The sequence below is a fragment of the Pecten maximus genome, chromosome 7 (genome assembly GCF_902652985.1).
Source record: "Pecten maximus chromosome 7, xPecMax1.1, whole genome shotgun sequence".
Classification (NCBI taxonomy): Eukaryota; Metazoa; Mollusca; class Bivalvia; order Pectinida; family Pectinidae; genus Pecten; species Pecten maximus.
This window is the reverse complement of record NC_047021.1, coordinates 33,465,178-33,492,334: the sequence shown is the minus strand read 5'-3', so window position 1 is coordinate 33,492,334 and position 27,157 is coordinate 33,465,178. Positions and strand designations below refer to the sequence as shown.

The following is a 27,157-nucleotide window of genomic DNA, read 5'->3' as shown; positions in this document are numbered from 1 at the left end:
CATGGTGATGTTGTATTGTTAAAATAGACATGACGTCATAACATATGATGTTGTATTGTTAAAATAGACATGATGTCATAACATATGATGTTGTATTGTTAAAATAGACATGATGTCATAACATGGTGATGTTGTATTGTTAAAATAGACATGATGTCATAACATTGTGATGTTTTGTTAAAAATAGACATGATGTCATAACATTGTGATGTATTGTTAAAATAGACATGATGTCATAACATGGTGATGTTGTATTGTTAAAATAGACATGTCATAACATGGTGATGTTGTATTGTTAAAATAGACATGACGTCATAACATTGTGATGTTGTATTGTTAAAATAGACATGATGTCATAACATATGACGTTGTATTGTTAAAATAGACATGATGTCATAACATTGTGATGTTGTATTGTTAAAATAGACATGATGTCATAACAGATGATGTTGTATTGTTAAAATAAACATGATGTCATAACAGATGATGTTGTATTGTTAAAATAGACATGATGTCATAACATTGTGATGTTGTATTGTTAAAATAGACATGACGTCATAACATCGTGATGTTTTGTTAAAAATAGACATGATGTCATAACATATGATGTTGTATTGTTAAAATAGACATGACGTCATAGCATATGATGTTGCATTGTTAAAATAGACATGACGTCATAACATTGTGATGTTTTGTTAAAAATAGAGATGATGTCATAACATATGATGTTGTATTGTTAAAATAGACATGACGTCATAACATTGTGATGTTTTGTTTAAAATAGACATGATGTCATAACATATGATGTTGTATTGTTAAAATAGACATGACGTTATAACATTTTGATGCTGTATTGTTAAAATAGACACGACGTCATAACATTGTGATGTTGTATTGTTAAAATAGACATGATGTCATAACATATGACGTTGTATTGTTAAAATAGACATGATGTCATAACATTGTGATGTTGTATTGTTAAAATAGACATGATGTCATAACAGATGATGTTGTATTGTTAAAATAGACATGATGTCATAACAGATGATGTTGTATTGTTAAAATAGACATGATGTCATAACATTGTGATGTTGTATTGTTAAAATAGACATGACGTCATAACATTGTGATGTTTTGTTAAAAATAGAGATGATGTCATAACATATGATGTTGTATTGTTAAAATAGACATGACGTCATAACATTGTGATGTTTTGTTTAAAATAGACATGATGTCATAACATATGATGTTGTATTGTTAAAATAGACATGACGTTATAACATTTTGATGTTGTATTGTTAAAAATAGACATTAAATGTTAACATTGTGATGCTGTGGTAAGTATAAATGACATGAATTCAACAAAAGTTATATTTTGGACCCTACAGAAAAATATGATTCCTTAACATTTTGTTTGGTGTCTTGTGTGAGGAAAAAAAGGGCTTAAAACTCATTTCCATATTAGATCTACATGGAAATGAGCATGTAATTCTTAGCTCCTTTTATAAATAACATATCTTAGATACACAGTTTATGATTCTTCATTTATAGATTATTTGTAACACACAAGGTATTTCATCACATGTCAATGCAGAAAAAAAATCATCATATTTCACCAAAGTAATGAAAGAAGGAAGCAAGTTTGATGATCATGTTTCAAAAGCATCATGACCATCGGCAAAAACCGTTTGTGGAAAAATATATTTTATATGTCTAGAAAGTGATATTTGATCAAATGGGGTTTTACCTACAAAAAAATGGCTATGATGCTAACGAGCTGTTTCCATAATTCTTAATTTTGATGAAATATATGAGCTGATGCAAAACGATAGTTTTATTAAAATTGTAACTTAATTCATATTATCACACTGACAATTAAATAAATAATTGTTCATTAAAAAAACAATGGTATGTTCTAGTCTAGATTGATCAAAAGGCAGACCATCCTCAGCCCAAGGTGAAAATTGCACTATACAGCTTAAATAAATAATACATGTAGTGCTATTTTCACCTCGGGCCAAGAGGCTTTAATAGCGATCTCACATTAAAATGTTCAGCTCAAGATCTTATCTCTGTTTTTCCAAATATAAATTGTCTTATTTTGGAATTAAATTGTATAAAAAATATCTTAATGGTGCATATAAAAATACTTAATGAAGAATTCTTTTCATGTATCATAATTTTCTGCTCAAACTCCATGTTTATGTCTAGAGATGCCTTTTGAGGGCTATCTGTTTTCTTCTGCATAGAATTAAATAAGTCTACCTGTTGATTTTTATACCTTAGAAAGTTAATGTGAATATGACATTATTTCAAATTTTTATCTCTTTAATTAATATTTAGATGATTGGCATGCCATATTTACAACAGTTTACCTGTTAATTATCAATACAAGTCATTCGGACCTCAATATAATAATTGCCAAAAATATATCAATTGTCACTTTTTTAGAATTAAATTCAACATGTTAGCCATGGACAATCCACCATATCGGTGTCCAAAAATAAGCAGGAAATTAGGGTAAATAGTATAAGTGAATTATTTTGTGAGAAATAGAAATGTTCTTCCATTACTTCAATGAATGAATATGTAATGCAAGTGGAAGTAACTCTATTATTTTTTCATGTGACACATACCTCATTAACAGTTATTGAAACTGCCAGAGAATTGAAACACATACAGTGGTATTAAAAAATAAAGTTCTATAATGCATAAATATAAAGTACTTTTTACATTAAATGGATCACACTCAATCATCATCAGGACAGAGATATAAAATCATTATATTACCAAATTTATCCAACAAAACCCCATGCCATGTAGGATACCTACCCACACCAATACATTTTGGTAACTTTACCAAGATGTGTTATTTCATTGGTTGTTTATAGCCCAACCTCTGACCTTTGATTTAAGTGTTGGCCATCTGAAGCTTTTTGCAGAATACTGTATAGCAGGGTATTTTAGTGAGGTGCAAATTTTAGTTAATTTAGCAATCAGTTTTAAAATGCTAAAATATGCACTGCTAAATATTAGCATCGCTTCAATTTAACTCACCAAAATTAATCTTACATATAGAATATTCTTGAGTTGATTCAGTTATATTTGGTACACACCTCTGTATCAGAAAACGGTAAGAAGAGGTCATTCACAACAGATGAAGAGTCAATCTGACGAAGCCTGAAGTAGGGCATGCAAAACCGATCAAATGACAATACATTTTGTATATTGATGAACCTGGCCTCTACACCTATGGTGATTAACCTCTACTTACCTAGTTCTCTTTTCTATCAATCACACTAACCTAACAGTATCCAGATTAGAGGACAAGGAACCCTTTATACACCTCTGATAACAACTGTATTCCAACAATGTTAGAGGTTTTACACAGCGAGATACTTTTAACAGGCGCCGTGTCGCAGTCAGCAAAATCATATCCGATAGAAAAAGGGCCGACCAGTGGCCTCTTATGTTATAGGAGTAATAACAGCTGGTGTTAGCTCTATCCCCCCTTTTCTATGTCAAAACATAATGCACAACCTCTAACCATGAGAATAAATTACCATACAGTAAGTTTAAACTACTTACATTAGAATTTTGCAGTAGGACTATTACCTGAATGAAACCCCCTACAATTTAACCCTTGAATTATGATGTTAAAACACTAAATTTTACACTCGCTAGAACAACCTGCTACACAGGTAAAAAGAGTACATAGACATTTGGATTTAAATAATCATGCATCATAAAAATTGTCAAAAATATTGCATGTATGTATGATCAACAATCTTAATTATCTGACTACATTTGTATTATAAAACATATACACTCTAGACTTTGTGAAAATAGAATAAATAAATATAGATATCGTGAACTAGCACCAAATATATAATATATATCATTGTGGAATGTTTCCTTTTGTTCTGCAATCAACCAGGATAATATATCCTTTATACATGTATTGCTTAAGGACACACAAATAATTCAATGTATAAACACATCAATGTCACTAGAATTTGTTCGGACTTTCACGGAATGATGGTGTATTGGAACATACCCTGTGAATAACATACGATACATTTATTGTTCAATTATGTTACGATTATTATAATCATAATGTTTTAAATATGTTGGAATTATGTTGTGAACCACATTTGAGTGAGGGACTTTAGATATAATACCTATAAGATTGCTATATCCTTCAATAGAAATGCACAAACTATCCCGAGTGTTGATATAAGGCATTAGAATTGAGCACGATATATTAAAAGGCAAGTTTTATCAAAGATCTTTCAGGAACCACACCCGTATGCTGCCTGTCACTGACACATGATAAATTTATCCTGATATGTTGCCTTTACAGGTGTCAGTATCACTTGAGCAATGTTATTCCTTAGAGACAATAAAAAAATATGGACTCTTCTTTTTCTCCAATCATCAGTCTTTCACAGTTATCTTCCCTGAACCACCTGAACATCTGGTGCACCAAGGTTCTTCAAAAAGGTCTTCAACTTCTTCTAGACGTTTGCCTTTGGTTTCAGGCACGGTGATAATCATAAATATCAGGCCGAGTAAAACTATGCCCACAAATAACCAATACGTTCCTGAAAGAAAAAGTTGGGTTTTTAATATAGATGAACATGTGTTCTAAACATCTAAGACAAAGAATATTTATTCTTGATTGGAAACAAGAATTAAGCTTTTGTATTAATTACTTATACAACAACAAAATTTTGATACATAAATAATATGCCTTTTACTGAAGTATCTACTAAGTAAGATACTTAAGCGGGGTGGGACGGGGCGGGGCGGGACGGGATGGGACGGGCATTGGTAACACCATATGCCCCATTTCCTGGCAGGGGCATAAAAACAAGTTCCTGGATTTGCTAGTTTCAACATCAGGAAAAGTAACTTACCATATTTCGTGAGTGTCTCTGTCAGTGTCAGGAAAGACATTGAAACTACTAAATTAAAGGTCCAGTTGGTTGCTGTGGCGAGGGAGCCACCAGCACTTCTAGCCCACAGTGGATATATTTCTGAATTTATTGTCCACGGCATTGGACCCATCCCTGTAAATTAACGAAATTAAATATCAAACAACATTTATACAAAACACTGAATTCGATCAACATACATGAAACATCTAAAATACCTCAAAACCTTTTTATACTGCCTCCACTTGTCCATTTTGACCGTTTTAAATTACTTTTATTAAAGAATGTTTTTCAGGTGGTTCATTGTTGTGGTCTTAACAATGGTTTGAAGCAAATGATTGTTTTTTACATGGGAATTGTGAAATTGGCTATATTTTTACTCAATCATTAAAGATTTTAAAAGTATAATTTTTTTTCACAGTACTTTTTATTCTCAAATATTGAAATAAAGAATCTTAACAGGACGCCTGTATGTATGTCTCAATATCTTAATTATATAAAAAGGGTTTCCAACTAGAGAAGACTAAATATATCTTATTTTCAAAATCTCCAGTTTGAGGCCACAATAGATTGCTAATTAAATTCTCTAAAGTAAACTAAGGGCTTCAATAAGTCAAAACTTGAGACTAACTGGGTCTCCTATCTATATGTATAATTATGTATCCATCAAAATATACAAAACAATATCATTGACATGCAAAGAATTTTGGTTACATACTGTAAAGTACTTTCACAGCCTAGCTGCTCTTCAGTACAGTGTAACTAAGTAAAGTATCCATGACGTCATACATTGTATACTTGTTACGTCATAGATAGAAGGGGCATAATTACTTAGTATATAATATTTTGGTCCGGCTGTACCATCCGTATAATCTGACTTTCCTTTGCTTCAATAATATTTTTTGTATATATTGACTTGCATTTCGTCATTTTTTTTTAAAATATGACTCGGCCCTGACTGAGCCTCGAACTCATGATCTACGGCACCCAATTGCCTAGCCAGAAATTCCCGCAGCTTATACCACTGCGCCACATCAGTATTCTTAAAAAGAATGTTTCAATGGGGCAGTGATGGTTGGCCCGATATCCTGACATATGCATATATGCTGATTCATAATTCTTATCAACACATTACCTTTAACATTACTTCACTTACCTGGAGCAAAGAACATGAGATATAGGACAAGACCCAGAATTCCCATCCAAGAGTAGTCTGTGGGACAGTAACCCTCGGCCCAGACTGTGTCCGGAGGGGGGGATGTACTGTTACAGGGACCCATCAGGGAGCTGCTCGTATCATCAGATGACTTCGGTAAACATGATCCATTCACAGCAGATTTTCCAACCTCTGTGTAGCAATAACCACACTTCTTGTCTTCTATACATGCTTCACACCAACTGTGGAGGAGAAAAATTCTGTATAGATGGAAACAGTAATAATAATAATAATTTGGAGTTTTATATACTGCTATATCTCAGTTACATTGTCATCTAAAAGTGGTTCCCAAATTATTTAAGAGTAGGATGTCCTTAGACATATTGTGGTTAAAGGTTCAACTTTTATAATTTCTAAATATTTTTGAAAACACAATATTAAGTTAAATTCTGCTTGCTTCAGTGCAATTGTGATATATCTTACTTGTAGGAGAAGCATGGTGATGAGGAACTGTAATTGCTGTGTACAGAGATTGGAGGCGAGTTAAAGGCCATCAGTTGGAATCCGACAGCCAGCAATGCCAAACTGAGTAATACACCTACAAAATAGAGGTGACAAAAGGGAATAACACTAGGTCTGAAGTACAGTAATAGAGAGGTGACAAAGGGATATAACTCTAGGTTTGAAGTTGTAAGACGAAGAACATAACTCCAGATGTGATTTAATCCATTCCTCAGTATCTATAGATTAGCTCTCTCATGAAGGGATATAGCTCTGGTCTGCAACCTATTCCTTAATACCTAGAGCCTGTATGCTATTGTATACTGACGTATAGGGACACATATGTAACTCTAGGCTAGAACCCAATCTTCATATATTACAAAGGGACATAACTCCAGGCCAGAATCCAATCCTCAATATCTAGACTCTGTATTCCATCATAAAAGGCCATAACTCCAGGAAACAATGTAATCTATTTTCATAAAGGGACATAACTCCAGGCCCAAATCCAATCCTTCATATCCTCACACTTCTCTTTACTTGCTAGTACAATATATAAAAACAGCTGCGCAAGCGGGAACATGATACGTCCATCATTAGAAAAGCTACCACAAGAAAATGTAACGTCGTTGACAGGAGTATAAAAAACCTTAATATATGTTGAACATAATTGTTTCTTGTTGTAGTGAACAAAATCTTAGCGGGATTGAATTGGAAATAGAAAACTTCTCATATTTTCTACATAATGCCCATATTTGGCAATAAAGGGGCCTAACTCTGGTAAAAGTAATCACAAAATTCTGTAACACGAACTCGTTCGAACTATTGTGGTATAGAATATTTGTAGCAATGTTCATAAAAATCTGTTAATAGATAAAAGTAAGAGAGTGCTAACAAAGAATTATTAATGCATGAGCTTTACCTGACCAAATATACAATGGTGTTATGCCAATAGTTGAAACACGAGCCAACAACCCATTATACATATGTACATGTGAAACATAATTGCTTCTAGTTGTATTGTGCAGAATCTTAAAGAAATTGAATAAAAAATAGAAAACTTCTTGCATTTTCTACACAATGCCCATATTTGGCAATAAAAGGGGCATAACTCTGCTAAAAACAATCGCGAAATTCTGTAACACAAACTTGCTTGAGCTATTGTGCCATAGAATATTTGTAGCAAGTTTCATAAAAATCTATTGATAAATAAAGGCTAGAGAGTACTAACAAGGAAAAGATCATGGACGGACGTACGGACAGCACAGGGTAGACCACAATGGCCTAATATCATAAAGGGACACAACTCCAGGCTAGCAGTCCACACCTACCACACATCAATTACCTTTGTCATTTTATATGTAATATACATACCAACTAAACTCCCAATAATGAGTGGGCGTCGCCCAATTCTCTCCACCAGCCAGAGACCCACCAGGGTAAAAATGAAGTTAACCCCAGCTGTACCTGCTGCAATCCAGATTGCTGTTGATTCGTCACGTACACCTGTCATTTTTACTATAGTGGCACTGTAGTACCTGTAATCATTGATATTTATTTCATCTGAAATTCACACTGATATAATGTATACAGCACATTCATTTCTCACAATTTCAGATATATGCCAGTGTTTACAACTTTATACAGTGATACTATGACAAACTAATCCTCAAAACTGATCATCCACTGATACCAAACCCTATTCTACAGAATTGTCCCATTGAACCAATTTGAATTACCCATTATCACATGAAATGACAATGTCAGTGATTCTAAGAAACATATATGACATTGTCAATGATTCTAAGAAACCTATATGACATTGTCAATGATTATGAGAAACCTAAATAACATTGTCAATGATTATAAGAAACCTATATGACATTGTCAATGACTCTGAGAACATATATGACATTGTCAATGATTCTGGGAAACCTATATGACTTTGTAAATGATTCTGAGAAACCTATATGACATTGTCAATGATTATAAGAAACCTATATGACATTGTCAATGACTCTGAGAACATATATGACATTGTCAATGATTCTGGGAAACCTATATGACTTTGTAAATGATTCTGAGAAACCTATATGACACTGTCAATGATTCTAAGAAACCTATATGACATTGTCAATGATTCTTGGAAACCTATATGACATTGTCAATGACTCTAAGAAACCTACATGACATTGTCAATGATTCTATGAAATTTACATGACATTGTCAATGATTCTATGAAATTTACATGACATTGTCAATGATTCTAGGAAATTTACATGACACTGTCAATGATTCTGAGAAACCTACATGACATTGTCAATGATTCTTGGAAACCTATATGACATTGTCAATGACTCTAAGAAACCTACATGACATTGTCAATGATTCTGAGAAACCTATATGACATTGTCAATGACTCTGAGAACCTATATGACACTGTCAATGATTCAGAGAAACCTATATGACATTGTCAATGATTCTAAGAAACCTATATGACATTGCCGATGACTCTGAGAACCTATATGACACTGTCAATGATTCTGAAAAAACCTACATGACATTGTCAATGATTCTTGGAAACCTATATGACATTGTCAATGACTCTAAGAAACCTACATGACATTGTCAATGATTCTATGAAATTTACATGACATTGTCAATGATTCTAGGAAATTTACATGACATTGTCAATGATTCTAGGAAATTTACATGACATTGTCAATGATTATGAGAAACCTATATGACATTGTCAATGATTATGAGAAACCTATATGACATTGTCAATGATTATGAGAAACCTAAATAACATTGTCAATGATTATAAGAAACCTATATGACATTGTCAATGACTCTGAGAACATATATGACATTGTCAATGATTCTGGGAAACCTATATGACTTTGTAAATGATTCTGAGAAACCTATATGACATTGTCAATGATTATAAGAAACCTATATGACATTGTCAATGACTCTGAGAACATATATGACATTGTCAATGATTCTGGGAAACCTATATGACTTTGTAAATGATTCTGAGAAACCTATATGACACTGTCAATGATTCTAAGAAACCTATATGACATTGTCAATGATTCTTGGAAACCTATATGACATTGTCAATGACTCTAAGAAACCTACATGACATTGTCAATGATTCTATGAAATTTACATGACATTGTCAATGATTCTATGAAATTTACATGACATTGTCAATGATTCTAGGAAATTTACATGACACTGTCAATGATTCTGAGAAACCTACATGACATTGTCAATGATTCTTGGAAACCTATATGACATTGTCAATGACTCTAAGAAACCTACATGACATTGTCAATGATTCTGAGAAACCTATATGACATTGTCGATGACTCTGAGAACCTATATGACACTGTCAATGATTCTAAGAAACCTATATGACATTGTCAATGATTCTAAGAAACCTATATGACATTGCCGATGACTCTGAGAACCTATATGACACTGTCAATGATTCTGAAAAAACCTACATGACATTGTCAATGATTCTTGGAAACCTATATGACATTGTCAATGACTCTAAGAAACCTACATGACATTGTCAATGATTCTATGAAATTTACATGACATTGTCAATGATTCTAGGAAATTTACATGACATTGTCAATGATTCTAGGAAATTTACATGACATTGTCAATGATTATGAGAAACCTATATGACATTGTCAATGATTATGAGAAACCTATATGACATTGTCAATGATTATGAGAAACCTATATGACATTGTCAATGATTCTAAGAAACCTATATGACATTGTCAATGATTCTAAGAAACCTATATGACATTGTCAATGACTCTGAGAACATATATGACATTGTCAATGATTCTGGGAAACCTATATGACTTTGTAAATGATTCTGAGAAACCTATATGACACTGTCAATGATTCTAAGAAACCTATATGACATTGTCAATGATTCTTGGAAACCTATATGACATTGTCAATGACTCTAAGAAACCTACATGACATTGTCAATGATTCTATGAAATTTACATGACATTGTCAATGATTCTATGAAATTTACATGACATTGTCAATGATTCTAGGAAATTTACATGACACTGTCAATGATTCTGAGAAACCTACATGACATTGTCAATGATTCTTGGAAACCTATATGACATTGTCAATGACTCTAAGAAACCTACATGACATTGTCAATGATTCTGAGAAACCTATATGACATTGTCGATGACTCTGAGAACCTATATGACACTGTCAATGATTCAGAGAAACCTATATGACATTGTCAATGATTCTAAGAAACCTATATGACATTGCCGATGACTCTGAGAACCTATATGACACTGTCAATGATTCTGAAAAAACCTACATGACATTGTCAATGATTCTTGGAAACCTATATGACATTGTCAATGACTCTAAGAAACCTACATGACATTGTCAATGATTCTATGAAATTTACATGACATTGTCAATGATTCTTGGAAACCTATATGACATTGTCAATGACTCTAAGAAACCTACATGACATTGTCAATGATTCTATGAAATTTACATGACATTGTCAATGATTCTATGAAATTTACATGACATTGTCAATGATTCTAGGAAATTTACATGACACTGTCAATGATTCTGAGAAACCTACATGACATTGTCAATGATTCTTGGAAACCTATATGACATTGTCAATGACTCTAAGAAACCTACATGACATTGTCAATGATTCTGAGAAACCTATATGACATTGTCGATGACTCTGAGAACCTATATGACACTGTCAATGATTCAGAGAAACCTATATGACATTGTCAATGATTCTAAGAAACCTATATGACATTGCCGATGACTCTGAGAACCTATATGACACTGTCAATGATTCTGAAAAAACCTACATGACATTGTCAATGATTCTTGGAAACCTATATGACATTGTCAATGACTCTAAGAAACCTACATGACATTGTCAATGATTCTATGAAATTTACATGACATTGTCAATGATTCTAGGAAATTTACATGACATTGTCAATGATTCTAGGAAATTTACATGACATTGTCAATGATTATGAGAAACCTATATGACATTGTCAATGATTATGAGAAACCTATATGACATTGTCAATGATTATGAGAAACCTATATGACATTGTCAATGATTCTAAGAAACCTATATGACATTGTCAATGATTCTAAGAAACCTATATGACATTGTCAATGACTCTGAGAACATATATGACATTGTCAATGATTCTGGGAAACCTATATGACTTTGTAAATGATTCTGAGAAACCTATATGACACTGTCAATGATTCTAAGAAACCTATATGACATTGTCAATGATTCTTGGAAACCTATATGACATTGTCAATGACTCTAAGAAACCTACATGACATTGTCAATGATTCTATGAAATTTACATGACATTGTCAATGATTCTATGAAACCTATATGACATTGTCAATGATTCTAGGAAATTTACATGACATTGTCAATGATTCTGAGAAACCTACATGACATTGTCAATGATTCTTGGAAACCTATATGACATTGTCAATGACTCTAAGAAACCTACATGACATTGTCAATGATTCTGAGAAACCTATATGACATTGTCGATGACTCTGAGAACCTATATGACACTGTCAATGATTCAGAGAAACCTATATGACATTGTCAATGATTCTAAGAAACCTATATGACATTGCCGATGACTCTGAGAACCTATATGACACTGTCAATGATTCTGAAAAAACCTACATGACATTGTCAATGATTCTTGGAAACCTATATGACATTGTCAATGACTCTAAGAAACCTACATGACATTGTCAATGATTCTATGAAATTTACATGACATTGTCAATGATTCTAGGAAATTTACATGACATTGTCAATGATTCTAGGAAATTTACATGACATTGTCAATGATTATGAGAAACCTATATGACATTGTCAATGATTATGAGAAACCTATATGACATTGTCAATGATTATGAGAAACCTAAATAACATTGTCAATGATTATAAGAAACCTATATGACATTGTCAATGACTCTGAGAACATATATGACATTGTCAATGATTCTGGGAAACCTATATGACTTTGTAAATGATTCTGAGAAACCTATATGACATTGTCAATGATTATAAGAAACCTATATGACATTGTCAATGACTCTGAGAACATATATGACATTGTCAATGATTCTGGGAAACCTATATGACTTTGTAAATGATTCTGAGAAACCTATATGACACTGTCAATGATTCTAAGAAACCTATATGACATTGTCAATGATTCTTGGAAACCTATATGACATTGTCAATGACTCTAAGAAACCTACATGACATTGTCAATGATTCTATGAAATTTACATGACATTGTCAATGATTCTATGAAATTTACATGACATTGTCAATGATTCTAGGAAATTTACATGACACTGTCAATGATTCTGAGAAACCTACATGACATTGTCAATGATTCTTGGAAACCTATATGACATTGTCAATGACTCTAAGAAACCTACATGACATTGTCAATGATTCTGAGAAACCTATATGACATTGTCGATGACTCTGAGAACCTATATGACACTGTCAATGATTCAGAGAAACCTATATGACATTGTCAATGATTCTAAGAAACCTATATGACATTGCCGATGACTCTGAGAACCTATATGACACTGTCAATGATTCTGAAAAAACCTACATGACATTGTCAATGATTCTTGGAAACCTATATGACATTGTCAATGACTCTAAGAAACCTACATGACATTGTCAATGATTCTATGAAATTTACATGACATTGTCAATGATTCTAGGAAATTTACATGACATTGTCAATGATTCTAGGAAATTTACATGACATTGTCAATGATTATGAGAAACCTATATGACATTGTCAATGATTATGAGAAACCTATATGACATTGTCAATGATTATGAGAAACCTAAATAACATTGTCAATGATTATAAGAAACCTATATGACATTGTCAATGACTCTGAGAACATATATGACATTGTCAATGATTCTGGGAAACCTATATGACTTTGTAAATGATTCTGAGAAACCTATATGACATTGTCAATGATTATAAGAAACCTATATGACATTGTCAATGACTCTGAGAACATATATGACATTGTCAATGATTCTGGGAAACCTATATGACTTTGTAAATGATTCTGAGAAACCTATATGACACTGTCAATGATTCTAAGAAACCTATATGACATTGTCAATGATTCTTGGAAACCTATATGACATTGTCAATGACTCTAAGAAACCTACATGACATTGTCAATGATTCTATGAAATTTACATGACATTGTCAATGATTCTATGAAATTTACATGACATTGTCAATGATTCTAGGAAATTTACATGACACTGTCAATGATTCTGAGAAACCTACATGACATTGTCAATGATTCTTGGAAACCTATATGACATTGTCAATGACTCTAAGAAACCTACATGACATTGTCAATGATTCTGAGAAACCTATATGACATTGTCGATGACTCTGAGAACCTATATGACACTGTCAATGATTCTAAGAAACCTATATGACATTGTCAATGATTCTAAGAAACCTATATGACATTGCCGATGACTCTGAGAACCTATATGACACTGTCAATGATTCTGAAAAAACCTACATGACATTGTCAATGATTCTTGGAAACCTATATGACATTGTCAATGACTCTAAGAAACCTACATGACATTGTCAATGATTCTATGAAATTTACATGACATTGTCAATGATTCTAGGAAATTTACATGACATTGTCAATGATTCTAGGAAATTTACATGACATTGTCAATGATTATGAGAAACCTATATGACATTGTCAATGATTATGAGAAACCTATATGACATTGTCAATGATTATGAGAAACCTATATGACATTGTCAATGATTCTAAGAAACCTATATGACATTGTCAATGATTCTAAGAAACCTATATGACATTGTCAATGACTCTGAGAACATATATGACATTGTCAATGATTCTGGGAAACCTATATGACTTTGTAAATGATTCTGAGAAACCTATATGACATTGTCAATGATTCTAAGAAACCTATATGACATTGTCAATGATTCTTGGAAACCTATATGACATTGTCAATGATTCTAAGAAACCTACATGACATTGTCAATGATTCTATGAAATTTACATGACATTGTCAATGATTCTATGAAATTTACATGACATTGTCAATGATTCTAGGAAATTTACATGACACTGTCAATGATTCTGAGAAACCTACATGACATTGTCAATGATTCTTGGAAACCTATATGACATTGTCAATGACTCTAAGAAACCTACATGACATTGTCAATGATTCTGAGAAACCTATATGACATTGACGATGACTCTGAGAACCTATATGACACTGTCAATGATTCAGAGAAACCTATATGACATTGTCAATGATTCTAAGAAACCTATATGACATTGCCGATGACTCTGAGAACCTATATGACACTGTCAATGATTCTGAAAAAACCTACATGACATTGTCAATGATTCTTGGAAACCTATATGACATTGTCAATGACTCTAAGAAACCTACATGACATTGTCAATGATTCTATGAAATTTACATGACATTGTCAATGATTCTAGGAAATTTACATGACATTGTCAATGATTCTAGGAAATTTACATGACATTGTCAATGATTATGAGAAACCTATATGACATTGTCAATGATTATGAGAAACCTATATGACATTGTCAATGATTATGAGAAACCTAAATAACATTGTCAATGATTATAAGAAACCTATATGACATTGTCAATGACTCTGAGAACATATATGACATTGTCAATGATTCTGGGAAACCTATATGACTTTGTAAATGATTCTGAGAAACCTATATGACATTGTCAATGATTATAAGAAACCTATATGACATTGTCAATGACTCTGAGAACATATATGACATTGTCAATGATTCTGGGAAACCTATATGACTTTGTAAATGATTCTGAGAAACCTATATGACACTGTCAATGATTCTAAGAAACCTATATGACATTGTCAATGATTCTTGGAAACCTATATGACATTGTCAATGACTCTAAGAAACCTACATGACATTGTCAATGATTCTATGAAATTTACATGACATTGTCAATGATTCTATGAAATTTACATGACATTGTCAATGATTCTAGGAAATTTACATGACACTGTCAATGATTCTGAGAAACCTACATGACATTGTCAATGATTCTTGGAAACCTATATGACATTGTCAATGACTCTAAGAAACCTACATGACATTGTCAATGATTCTGAGAAACCTATATGACATTGTCGATGACTCTGAGAACCTATATGACACTGTCAATGATTCAGAGAAACCTATATGACATTGTCAATGATTCTAAGAAACCTATATGACATTGCCGATGACTCTGAGAACCTATATGACACTGTCAATGATTCTGAAAAAACCTACATGACATTGTCAATGATTCTTGGAAACCTATATGACATTGTCAATGACTCTAAGAAACCTACATGACATTGTCAATGATTCTATGAAATTTACATGACATTGTCAATGATTCTAGGAAATTTACATGACATTGTCAATGATTCTAGGAAATTTACATGACATTGTCAATGATTATGAGAAACCTATATGACATTGTCAATGATTATGAGAAACCTATATGACATTGTCAATGATTATGAGAAACCTATATGACATTGTCAATGATTCTAAGAAACCTATATGACATTGTCAATGATTCTAAGAAACCTATATGACATTGTCAATGACTCTGAGAACATATATGACATTGTCAATGATTCTGAGAAACCTATATGACATTGTCAATGATTCTAAGAAACCTATATGACATTGTCAATGACTCTGAGAACATATATGACATTGTCAATGATTCTGGGAAACCTATATGACTTTGTAAATGATTCTGAGAAACCTATATGACACTGTCAATGATTCTAAGAAACCTATATGACATTGTCAATGATTCTTGGAAACCTATATGACATTGTCAATGACTCTAAGAAACCTACATGACATTGTCAATGATTCTGAGAAACCTATATGACATTGTCAATGATTCTAGGAAACCTATATGACATTGTCAATGACTCTGAGAACATATATGACATTGTCAATGATTCTGGGAAACCTATATGACTTTGTAAATGATTCTGAGAAACCTATATGACACTGTCAATGATTCTAAGAAACCTATATGACATTGTCAATGATTCTTGGAAACCTATATGACATTGTCAATGACTCTAAGAAACCTACATGACATTGTCAATGATTCTATGAAATTTACATGACATTGTCAATGATTCTATGAAATTTACATGACATTGTCAATGATTCTAGGAAATTTACATGACACTGTCAATGATTCTGAGAAACCTACATGACATTGTCAATGATTCTTGGAAACCTATATGACATTGTCAATGACTCTAAGAAACCTACATGACATTGTCAATGATTCTATGTAATTTACATGACATTGTCAATGATTCTAGGAAATTTACATGACATTGTCAATGATTCTAGGAAATTTACATGACATTGTCAATGATTCTGAGAAACCTATATGACATTGTCGATGACTCTGAGAACCTATATGACACTGTCAATGATTCAGAGAAACCTATATGACATTGTCAATGATTCTAAGAAACCTATATGACATTGTCGATGACTCTGAGAACCTATATGACACTGTCAATGATTCTGAGAAACCTACATGACATTGTCAATGATTCTTGGAAACCTATATGACATTGTCAATGACTCTAAGAAACCTACATGACATTGTCAATGATTCTATGAAATTTACATGACATTGTCAATGATTCTAGGAAATTTACATGACATTGTCAATGATTCTAGGAAATTTACATGACATTGTCAATGATTATGAGAAACCTATATGACATTGTCAATGATTATGAGAAACCTATATGACATTGTCAATGATTATGAGAAACCTATATGACATTGTCAATGATTCTAAGAAACCTATATGACATTGTCAATGATTCTAAGAAACCTATATGACATTGTCAATGACTCTGAGAACATATATGACATTGTCAATGATTCTGAGAAACCTATATGACATTGTCAATGATTCTAAGAAACCTATATGACATTGTCAATGACTCTGAGAACATATATGACATTGTCAATGATTCTGGGAAACCTATATGACTTTGTAAATGATTCTGAGAAACCTATATGACACTGTCAATGATTCTAAGAAACCTATATGACATTGTCAATGATTCTTGGAAACCTATATGACATTGTCAATGACTCTAAGAAACCTACATGACATTGTCAATGATTCTGAGAAACCTATATGACATTGTCAATGATTCTAGGAAACCTATATGACATTGTCAATGATTCTGAGAAACCTATATGACATTGTCGATGACTCTGAGAACCTATATGACACTGTCAATGATTCTGAGAAACCTATATGACATTGTCAATGATTCTAAGAAACCTATATGACATTGTCGATGACTCTGAGAACCTATATGACACTGTCAATGATTCTGAGAAACCTACATGACATTGTCAATGATTCTTGGAAACCTATATGACATTGTCAATGACTCTAAGAAACCTACATGACATTGTCAATGATTCTATGAAATTTACATGACATTGTCAATGATTCTATGAAATTTACATGACATTGTCAATGATTCTAGGAAATTTACATGACATTGTCAATGATTCTGAGAAACCTATATGACATTGTCAATGATTATGAGAAACCTATATGACATTGTCAATGATTATGAGAAACCTATATGACATTGTCAATGATTCTAAGAAACCTATATGACATTGTCAATGATTCTAAGAAACCTATATGACATTGTCAATGACTCTGAGAACATATATGACATTGTCAATGATTCTGAGAAACCTATATGACATTGTCAATGATTCTAAGAAACCTATATGACATTGTCAATGACTCTGAGAACATATATGACATTGTCAATGATTCTTAGAAACCTATATGACATTGTCAATGATTCTAAGAAACCTGCATGACATTGTCAATGATTCTAGGAAATTTACATGACATTGTCAATGATTCTGACAAACCTACATTACAGTGTTGATTCCGCTGAGCTGCTGAAACAACTGTAGACCACATCCCACAATGACAGCCTTTCTTACTGCTCGGTTCTTGAAAATTTTCACCAAAATAAATTTGTTTCCTGCAAAAAAATTCATTTAAAAACTGAGAATTGAAATTTGACTACTACTTAACTCATAAGATTATTGAAGCTATCCATTAAAAAGCCCATGTCTGTTAATAAGCCCACTGACATTATTGGCAGTTAAAACAAATACAAACAAATACGGTTTTCCTATTGTCCTTTGATAAACCCCTACATTGAGAATTCGGTGTTGAACATATGAGCTTGTTGTAAGATGAATTAATTAACAAGGTAGTACCCTAATTCATTATAATATGTAAATTAAATAACCTTGAACACGTGCGATTTTCTCGTCCTCCTCACAGCTTTGTTGTATAGACCTGATCTCCTGATCCACATCTTTACTGCCACGGATAAATTGGAGAACCTTCCTAGCATCCTCTACTTTCTTTTTCTTAACAAGCCATCTCGGACTCTCCGGAAGAAACAGGAATCCTATGAACTGTATTGTAGAGGGGATTCCGGCCAATCCCAACATCCATCTGTAATCAAAATATTTAGAAATAATTATCTTCAAATAAGCCCCCTCCCATGGAGTAAAAGTTGGGTACCATATTTATCCTCAAATAAGCCCCCTCCCATGGAGTAAAAATTAAGTACTGTATTTATCCTCAAAAAAGCCCTCTCCCCTGGAGTAAAAATTAAGTACTGTATTTATCCTCAAAAAAGCCCTCTCCCCTGGAGTAAATGTTAAGTACCATATTTATCCTCAAATAAACCCCCCTCCACTTGAATAAATGTTAAATAGTGTATTTATCCTTAAATAAGCCCCAACCCTTGGAGAAAAGGTTTATTACTGTATCTAGCCTCATATAAGCCCCCTCCCTTAAAGTTTAGTATTAAAGTTTTTATTAATTGATGATTCTGGAAAAATGAAGAAGGGGTTTATTTGTGGTAAATATGGTATTTTTATTTAGTTTATTTATATATCTTCTTCTATCACTCACCTATATTTTATCTAACTTCTGTGAAATTCACTGTGGGACTAATCTAATTTATTATAGTAAATTTTGATTTATTCTTTCTTCACACTGAGACTTCTATGTCAGAGCTACATATTACTTGCTACTCTTCACCATATTTGTTGGGAGATTTAAAATTATTCTGATTGATGTGTAATCCAAAGTAGATCAACCTTTCTCAAACTGTTTCTTAAAATTAATTAACATACAATAACATTATGCAAGACCTTTTATTGATTCAGAAGAAGGTTCAGCACATTTGAGCAGTTCAAGCTAGGTTATTTATTTCAACATTCTAAGATACTTTTACTTCTCTCTACTTGAGACAAATTTGCCTAATTGGTAATTCAGAAGAAACTCCATGAAATCCAGAACACCTATAATGTGGGTCAAGGTCATACATTTAAACAAATTTTGAAACAATTCATATATAGCTAACGTCGAAATATGACCTTTAGTCTTTTGGTAAGAATTTGTTTAAATTTTCAACATATTTGACTTTGCTGTCAAGAAGGCTTATAAAATGCTTGAAAAAATAACCCCCCACCACTCATAGGTAATCTATCAGCAAAACAGGTCTCATACGTGTATATTTGTGAAAGTTGTTTGAGCGTTTACACTTTATAGATCTGTAGATGAATTTGTTAAATTACATGTAATTTTTTTTTAACATTAATGACCCCCTCTGACCTTCAAATGGGTCCATTAGTCAAATATTTAAACTGTCTGTATATCATATAAACTGCCTACACTTCCAGTGAGCAACCAGTAAATGACCATTGTGATTCTTGAGAATTATTTAAAACTTTGAACTATGGAACAAATGATTCATTTTAAAGAATGGCACACTGCAATGAATGAAGTCATATGAGTCACTTCATAATATATAAAAAAAAAAAAAAAAATCTAAAAAGTGCCCTTAGCACCGAGCTTGCTATGTATGTACATGTGCATCAGTTTCAAGTTCAAGTGGGATCATTTGGAATGGGTACTATAGTTCAGTTTTTGCATCTGATAATTGAAAATCACTCTATCTATTCTAGCTATTTGATAAGAATAGAATTGAAATTGACATGGCCAGAAATCTGATTTACATGTATACATAGTGGAGTTATCCAGTTTTCTTCACAGTTAACAAATCAAATCTACTACAACGTTTTAGAACATAGTGGAGAACAAGATGTACAAAGGGCCTGTATCAATCATCTAGTATTTGAGAGCACATTTCACAGCAGTGTACAGGTACTGTGTCTGAGGATGTAGACTCGCACACATACCAGTAGTAAATGAAAAGATTTATCAGCAGATTTTCATCAAACTGATATTTTATAATAAAATTTAACAAACAAACTACCAATAATTAGTTCTTGTCACAACTAAATTACTTTATTAAATAAACTTTTTCAACTTAGAATAACAATAAGTATATTCTTTCCTTATTTCGTTCCTATGAAGAATTAACTAGCTAGGTTACATTTCCCTATTAAATACATTGTTGTCATATGATCTATACACCTACCTCCAACCATTGACTCTGTCGTAGCTGAATCCCCCGTCGACAACGCTTGCTATGAACTGTCCCCCAGTGATAAACAAATTGTTAAGAGTCACCAGTCGACCCCTCATTTGAGGAGGGGCACATTCTGCTATATAAATTGGTACTGTCATTGATGCTAAGCCTGAAAATTTGAAAAAAGAAAAGAAAAAAAAAGAAGAAATTAAAAAAAAATTCTTTTTCATGCTATACCTACCTCCACCCATTGACTTTGTCGTAGCTGAATCTTCCATCAATGACGCTGGCTATGAACTGCCCCCCAGTGATAAATAATATGTCTAACGTCACCAGTCGACCCCTCATTTGAGGAGGGGCACATTCTGCGATATAAATTGGAACTGTCATTGATGCCAAACCTGTAAATTTGAAAAACCAAAATCTTTTTGGAAATTTTTCAATGTTAAAGCTGAAAGTGCAATTCTTATCAGTTTTCATTTTTAGTTTGTATGTGCATGTATTTGATAGAGCACATTTCCATAGTACTCAGTATAGGAGGTATAAATCATAACCATTTCATGCAGTTTTGTGATGATCTACCTCCCAACATCACCCTATGAGGGGAATACTGACATGAACAGAACACTAACTATAGCTGGCAAGAAAATCTAGCAATAGGTGAGGTTGTTGTATTGTAGGTGGTAAACCAGTAACTAAATGTTTTCATAAGTCTACAATTCTCTAATGAGTTTAAATCACCAGTCACCTTACAACATAATCAATAATATTTCAAAATGTGAGTTTTTTTGTTTTTTTTTATTTAACGTCCTATTAAACAGCCAGGGTCATTTAAGGACGTGCCAGGTTTTGGAGGTGGAGGAAAGCTGGAGTACCCGGAGAAAAACCACCGGCCTACGGTCAGTACCTGGCAACTGCCCCACGTAGGTTTCGAACTGGCAACCCAGAGGTGGAGGGCTAGCGTTAAAGTGTCGGGACACCTTAACCGCTCGGCCACCGCGGCCCCTCAAAATGTGAGAGAAAGTCAACATCAAAAATCTAGACACAACCACATTGTCACATATAATCCACAAAGTAAGTTATAAAAATGCTCACTAACTGAATGTAAGTCAGATAAACTACTGTCAAGAATTTCAATAAAGGGGCGCAACTTCTGTGTAAGAAGGGTCAAATAAACATGATATTAGGGGGCACAACTACAATAGGTCAGAGTATAACCTTAAAAAAAAAAAAAATCATTGCATAATGGCTAAAGATGGACAGATGGTTGGACAAATATATGGACAAGTGAGAAATGAGATATTGACCAACTCCTTTCAAAGCTATATATTGTAATGCTGCCTGTTAGATGAACAGCAGTGCCCCATCAATGGCCTGAACAAGGTTGTATGGCTGCCCGCATCATTAGATTCAGCATGTATTGTATTGTTTATTCACTTTAAGCCTTACGGCTCATAAGGATACATATACATAATAACATAATATATAATCAATCATATGAAATACTAAATAATTCTATCATCAAATAATAAACATGATCTTGTACATTGCATGGACAATATAGATGTTCGAAAACAATTATGGGTACAAGATAAAGAAATTTATAAAGTGACAAATGCAATTTTAAACATAAATACTAATTCATAATTGATGGTGAATAATTGAAGAATCAGCAGCAGTTCTGAAAAAGGGGCTAAGTAAAATATATTAGCAAAACAATAGTAGGGTCTATATGTCAAGTGGTGCTGTCAGGGGATGGACTATACAGCAAATGCAGGAGACGGAAAATGTACTAATGTAATATAACATAAGTAAATGAGATCAAATTAAACTAATTAGAATGAATTCTGGACCGTGATAACAAGCTTGATTGTAAATACTTTCCGAGATTACATAAATCTTTTCTGTTACGTACAGATAAAAGCTGGACAAGTTTGAATGTAAACCTGGCATTGAGATTGACTTTTATTTATTTATTTTTTTTTTTTTTTTTTTAACAGCATATCTATATATACAAAAGCTCAGCATACCAGTTAGGACTTATCGAATGTTGATTTTATTATAATTTTATAGTCTTTTTCCTTCTTTTTTTTTTGTCTTTTTATAACCCTCTTATAACCATTCAGTCAAATGACCTACACTGTTATTTCCATATTGTCACCAAAATGTTGGCAACATTCATGATAATTATTTTTCTCCCATTTATGACAATCAGTGGAAGCTATAGCCTGAGGAATTCCAGGTTCAGCCTTCGACCTGATTAACATTGTTCTATCACCATGACTACCATCAGAGTAGTGTATACTATATATAATTTGATACAATTTCTTAGCAACTAGGATACAAAGTATTTAAACCTAGATCTATAGCAGCTCATAAATAAACTATGTCCTCCTAAATAAACAGTTCAGCGGATATCTTGTCCCAGTAATATAACATGATTACGTTACCAGGATATAGAAATAAAGGCCTCAAACAGGGTCAGTATATCATTTACACAATACATAACAGTTTCAAAGTCAACAACACACTGATATGTTTCCAGTTTCATTAATCAAATTTTGATAACAAATAAGTATTTCTGAAGTTGGCCTCTGTGCTTTATCTAATCTAAACAAACAAAAATTAAATCAAATTACATACCAATAACATCTTATCCTCACAATCTAAATATTGGGCTCATCTCCTTGTGGAGGTTAAATATCACTGCACACATTTTTGTACCCATATCAGTATTAGATCTATTTTTCAGCTCAGCTTCTGAAGATAAAGGAAGCATTGATATGCTGCAGTGTACAGTGTCTATACAGTCCAACTATCCGTTCCTCAGGCCAGGGTAAACTTAGCTGTTTGAACAACAGACCAACTAAAAGAGTAAGTTTCATGGTAATCGTGGCAGCAGCAGGATGGAACTTAGAACTACTAAATAAAAATGAATTACTATGACCCACTTTCAAGAACACAGGGTCCATACATGTTAAAATCTTTAAATGGCTTATTCTCAATAACCAAAACACCAGGATCATGGTACAAATGTATTTAATTGGCCAGTATACATGATGGGGTGGAGGAAAGGTTTTTTCAAGGTTATACATGTGAGTAGTCAAAGAAGGTGTCAAAATCTTTTAATTGACTTTTGATTATCCTAAAGGCCAGGGTCATATTATTCAGCCAAAGGCATGCCGAGATGAAAACCTATCAAGTGTGTTGAAAGGAATGAGTCCGAATGACCTTGAACTTTTAAGGTTACAGGTTGTACTGAAAAGAGTAAAAGTTTGGTGTTCAGTGGGTTAACTTGACGACAAGCTACACAACTGGTAAACAATTTACAGGCCTTGGCTTTGTGTTTTAACTATACAGTATGCATGCATTGTGCACTTACAAAAAATACAAACAAACAAACAAAACACACACACCCAAAAGGAGTGTGCTTTAAAAAAGAATGTATGTACAGAGAAAAGTTTGCTTATAAAACAGCAGCTTTTGTAACCATCTTCTTTTCTTCAATATAAAAAGGTTGGGTACCTGTAGGGATAAATTTACTTGAGGTTGAACATGGTTCAGTTGCAAATGATAACTTTTCAAAAGGAAATACCTGTATTCACATGTGGTAGAACATTAATCTGATAAAATACAGATCATTATTATACATTACTTAGTATGTAGTGTATTATAATGTTGATCTGTATTTTAATCAGATTGGTACAACATCTGGCAATCATATTGATTTTTGTTTAATCTCACAACAGATCTACAACATTAAGTAAATGCAGCATATCTTCTGTCACTAATTTTACATAATTTATATAATGTCCCAAAACGGCAATGGTCAATCCCAAACCTTGAAATAGATTCCTTTCATCATATATATATATATATATAAAGCAATGAATCCACTGATTTTTTAATCAGAAGAAAAAATGACTGCCAGGCAATATTATAGATTATTAATATAAGAAAAAAATATGTCATTAGGATATCAGAAGTCTTTATTCTTCCTCTATACATATGTTAGTTTTACTGGTAGATAAAAACATGTTATGAAATAATGTTCACAAATCAAATTTTGTTGTTGTTTTTGTGATAGCTTAGCTAACATTATTGTTTACAATGACAACTAATGAAAGTGTTCTTATTGATACACTTCTGATGTCGATAATCACTTTATCGAAAAACAATTTCATCAAACAAATTCCAAGTTTCATTTATTTCTCATCTCTCCTAGCAAGGCTAAAACGTCGATATATCCTTAACGATTCGAAGTCACAGTACAAAGGATCAACTTAACAACTTCTTTTGAACATTTAAAATATATTTAAGTCCTACTGATGATTGGCCAGAATAAATATAATACCTAGCTGGTATGTGCCAGCAGAGAAGTTTGCAAACATTGTCATTATTATTCGTGTTTGTTGGGCATGGAATAAGATATATAAATGCATGTCAAGATAGGATGCTGTAGCTACAGTGAACATGCAAAAAATTGCATATTTCTATAATATTTATACATTCGTAAATGATACACTGCTCTAAAATTTCATTTTTTTAAAACTTACTTCAATGTATTTCATGTACATTTCAACACTTCTGTTACTCTGACAACATGGGGAATCTTCTTTCAAGTTTTCTTCTAATTAAATTTAATAGAACCAATACATTTCAAAATGCATAAAAAATCTGAATTTATGATCATACTTCCCAATACCTCTTGATAACTACATGTACAGGTTCACCAATCAAGCAAAAGATCAGTTCTCTACGTCATACTTTCCTGATTAATATGGCTAGTATTTACTAGGGATCATATAAGTATAAGTGTATGTGTCGATTAATGGATTTACAATGAAACAGTTGTAATAAAACAAAACCATCCACCACCTTACTACATACAAAATAATTAAATGGTTACCTATTCCGATCCCAAGTATACTTCTTCCAATAACGAGCATGCTAATATTTTTTGCAAATCCCAAGATGACAGCTCCTGCCGTGAACACAGCACTTGCGCAAATAGTTGTAAATTTCCTTCCGAAAAAGTCATTTAGAAACCCACCGACTAATGCGAAAATGGCAGCAAATAGAATCGTAGCACTGACAATAATTTCTTCCCATAAAGACGTCAACTGGAATTGTTCTTTCAGCAGCAGCATCGCACCAGAGACCACACCAGTGTCATATCCGAATAAAAAACCACCAATAGCAGCGAAAAATGAAAGAACATAGAGAAAACCCGATGCTTTTATCTCCTCTTGTTCAGCGGAGTTTGTTGACGTTTTGTTGACAGTCACCGTGTCCTCACTAGACACGTATTTAGCCTCACGCTCTGCCATAGCTGGAGAAGTGTTCAACAGAGGAGCCGATTCTAGACTGGTTGACATCTCGTAGTCTTCAGATTCTATATCGTCGTTATCAGTTAAACTCATGACCCAATTTGACTGTTTACATTATAAACACCTAACGTAAACGGTCGATAATCGCGGCCGATAAACAACTTCCGGTTTATCAAAGTTCATGATAAGGGGAGGTAACTGTGATTTCAATTTTAAAACGAAAGTAGACCTAAACTTTGTCGTTCTAATTTGGTGATCCGTTTCATATTTCACTTTCCCGAAATATGTAGTCTACTAGACCCGAATTGATAATAAAATTACTGTGGGAGAAAGTGGTAGATCTATTTGACAATCGAAAAAAAAAATCTTGAAAACGAAAGGGAAAGTGAAAGTAGGGATATTGTATTTAAACATAAACCTTTATGAAGGCAAGAATCAAATTTTGAA

The 27,157-nt window shown here is 32.8% G+C and overlaps 1 protein-coding gene across 1 annotated transcript; it reads right to left on the bottom strand.

Annotated features, from left to right (window-relative positions):
• Nucleotides 1-479: 479 nt before the first annotated feature.
• LOC117330645 (proton myo-inositol cotransporter-like) lies at nucleotides 480-26,853 on the bottom strand. The gene is made up of 9 exons (XM_033889078.1): nucleotides 26,290-26,853; nucleotides 21,390-21,549; nucleotides 19,179-19,390; nucleotides 18,794-18,905; nucleotides 7,969-8,132; nucleotides 6,577-6,691; nucleotides 6,094-6,335; nucleotides 4,920-5,072; nucleotides 480-4,604 (listed from the first exon to the last, which is right to left on the bottom strand). The coding sequence occupies exons 1-9, from the start codon at nucleotides 26,801-26,803 to the stop codon at nucleotides 4,438-4,440; spliced, it is 1,839 nt and encodes a 612-aa protein (XP_033744969.1). The 5' UTR covers nucleotides 26,804-26,853; the 3' UTR covers nucleotides 480-4,437.
• Between the last annotated feature and the right edge of the window lie 304 nt (nucleotides 26,854-27,157).

Coding starts and splice junctions, on each gene's coding strand:
- LOC117330645 (XM_033889078.1), bottom strand. CDS start 26,803: ATGAGTTTAACTGATAACGACGATATAGAATCTGAAGACTACGAGATG. Junction 6,336..6,576: donor TCACCATGCTTCTCCTACAA/GTAAGATATATC, acceptor TCTCCTCCACAG/TTGGTGTGAAGCATGTATAG. Junction 5,073..6,093: donor TCTCATGTTCTTTGCTCCAG/GTAAGTGAAGTA, acceptor GTTAATTTACAG/GGATGGGTCCAATGCCGTGG.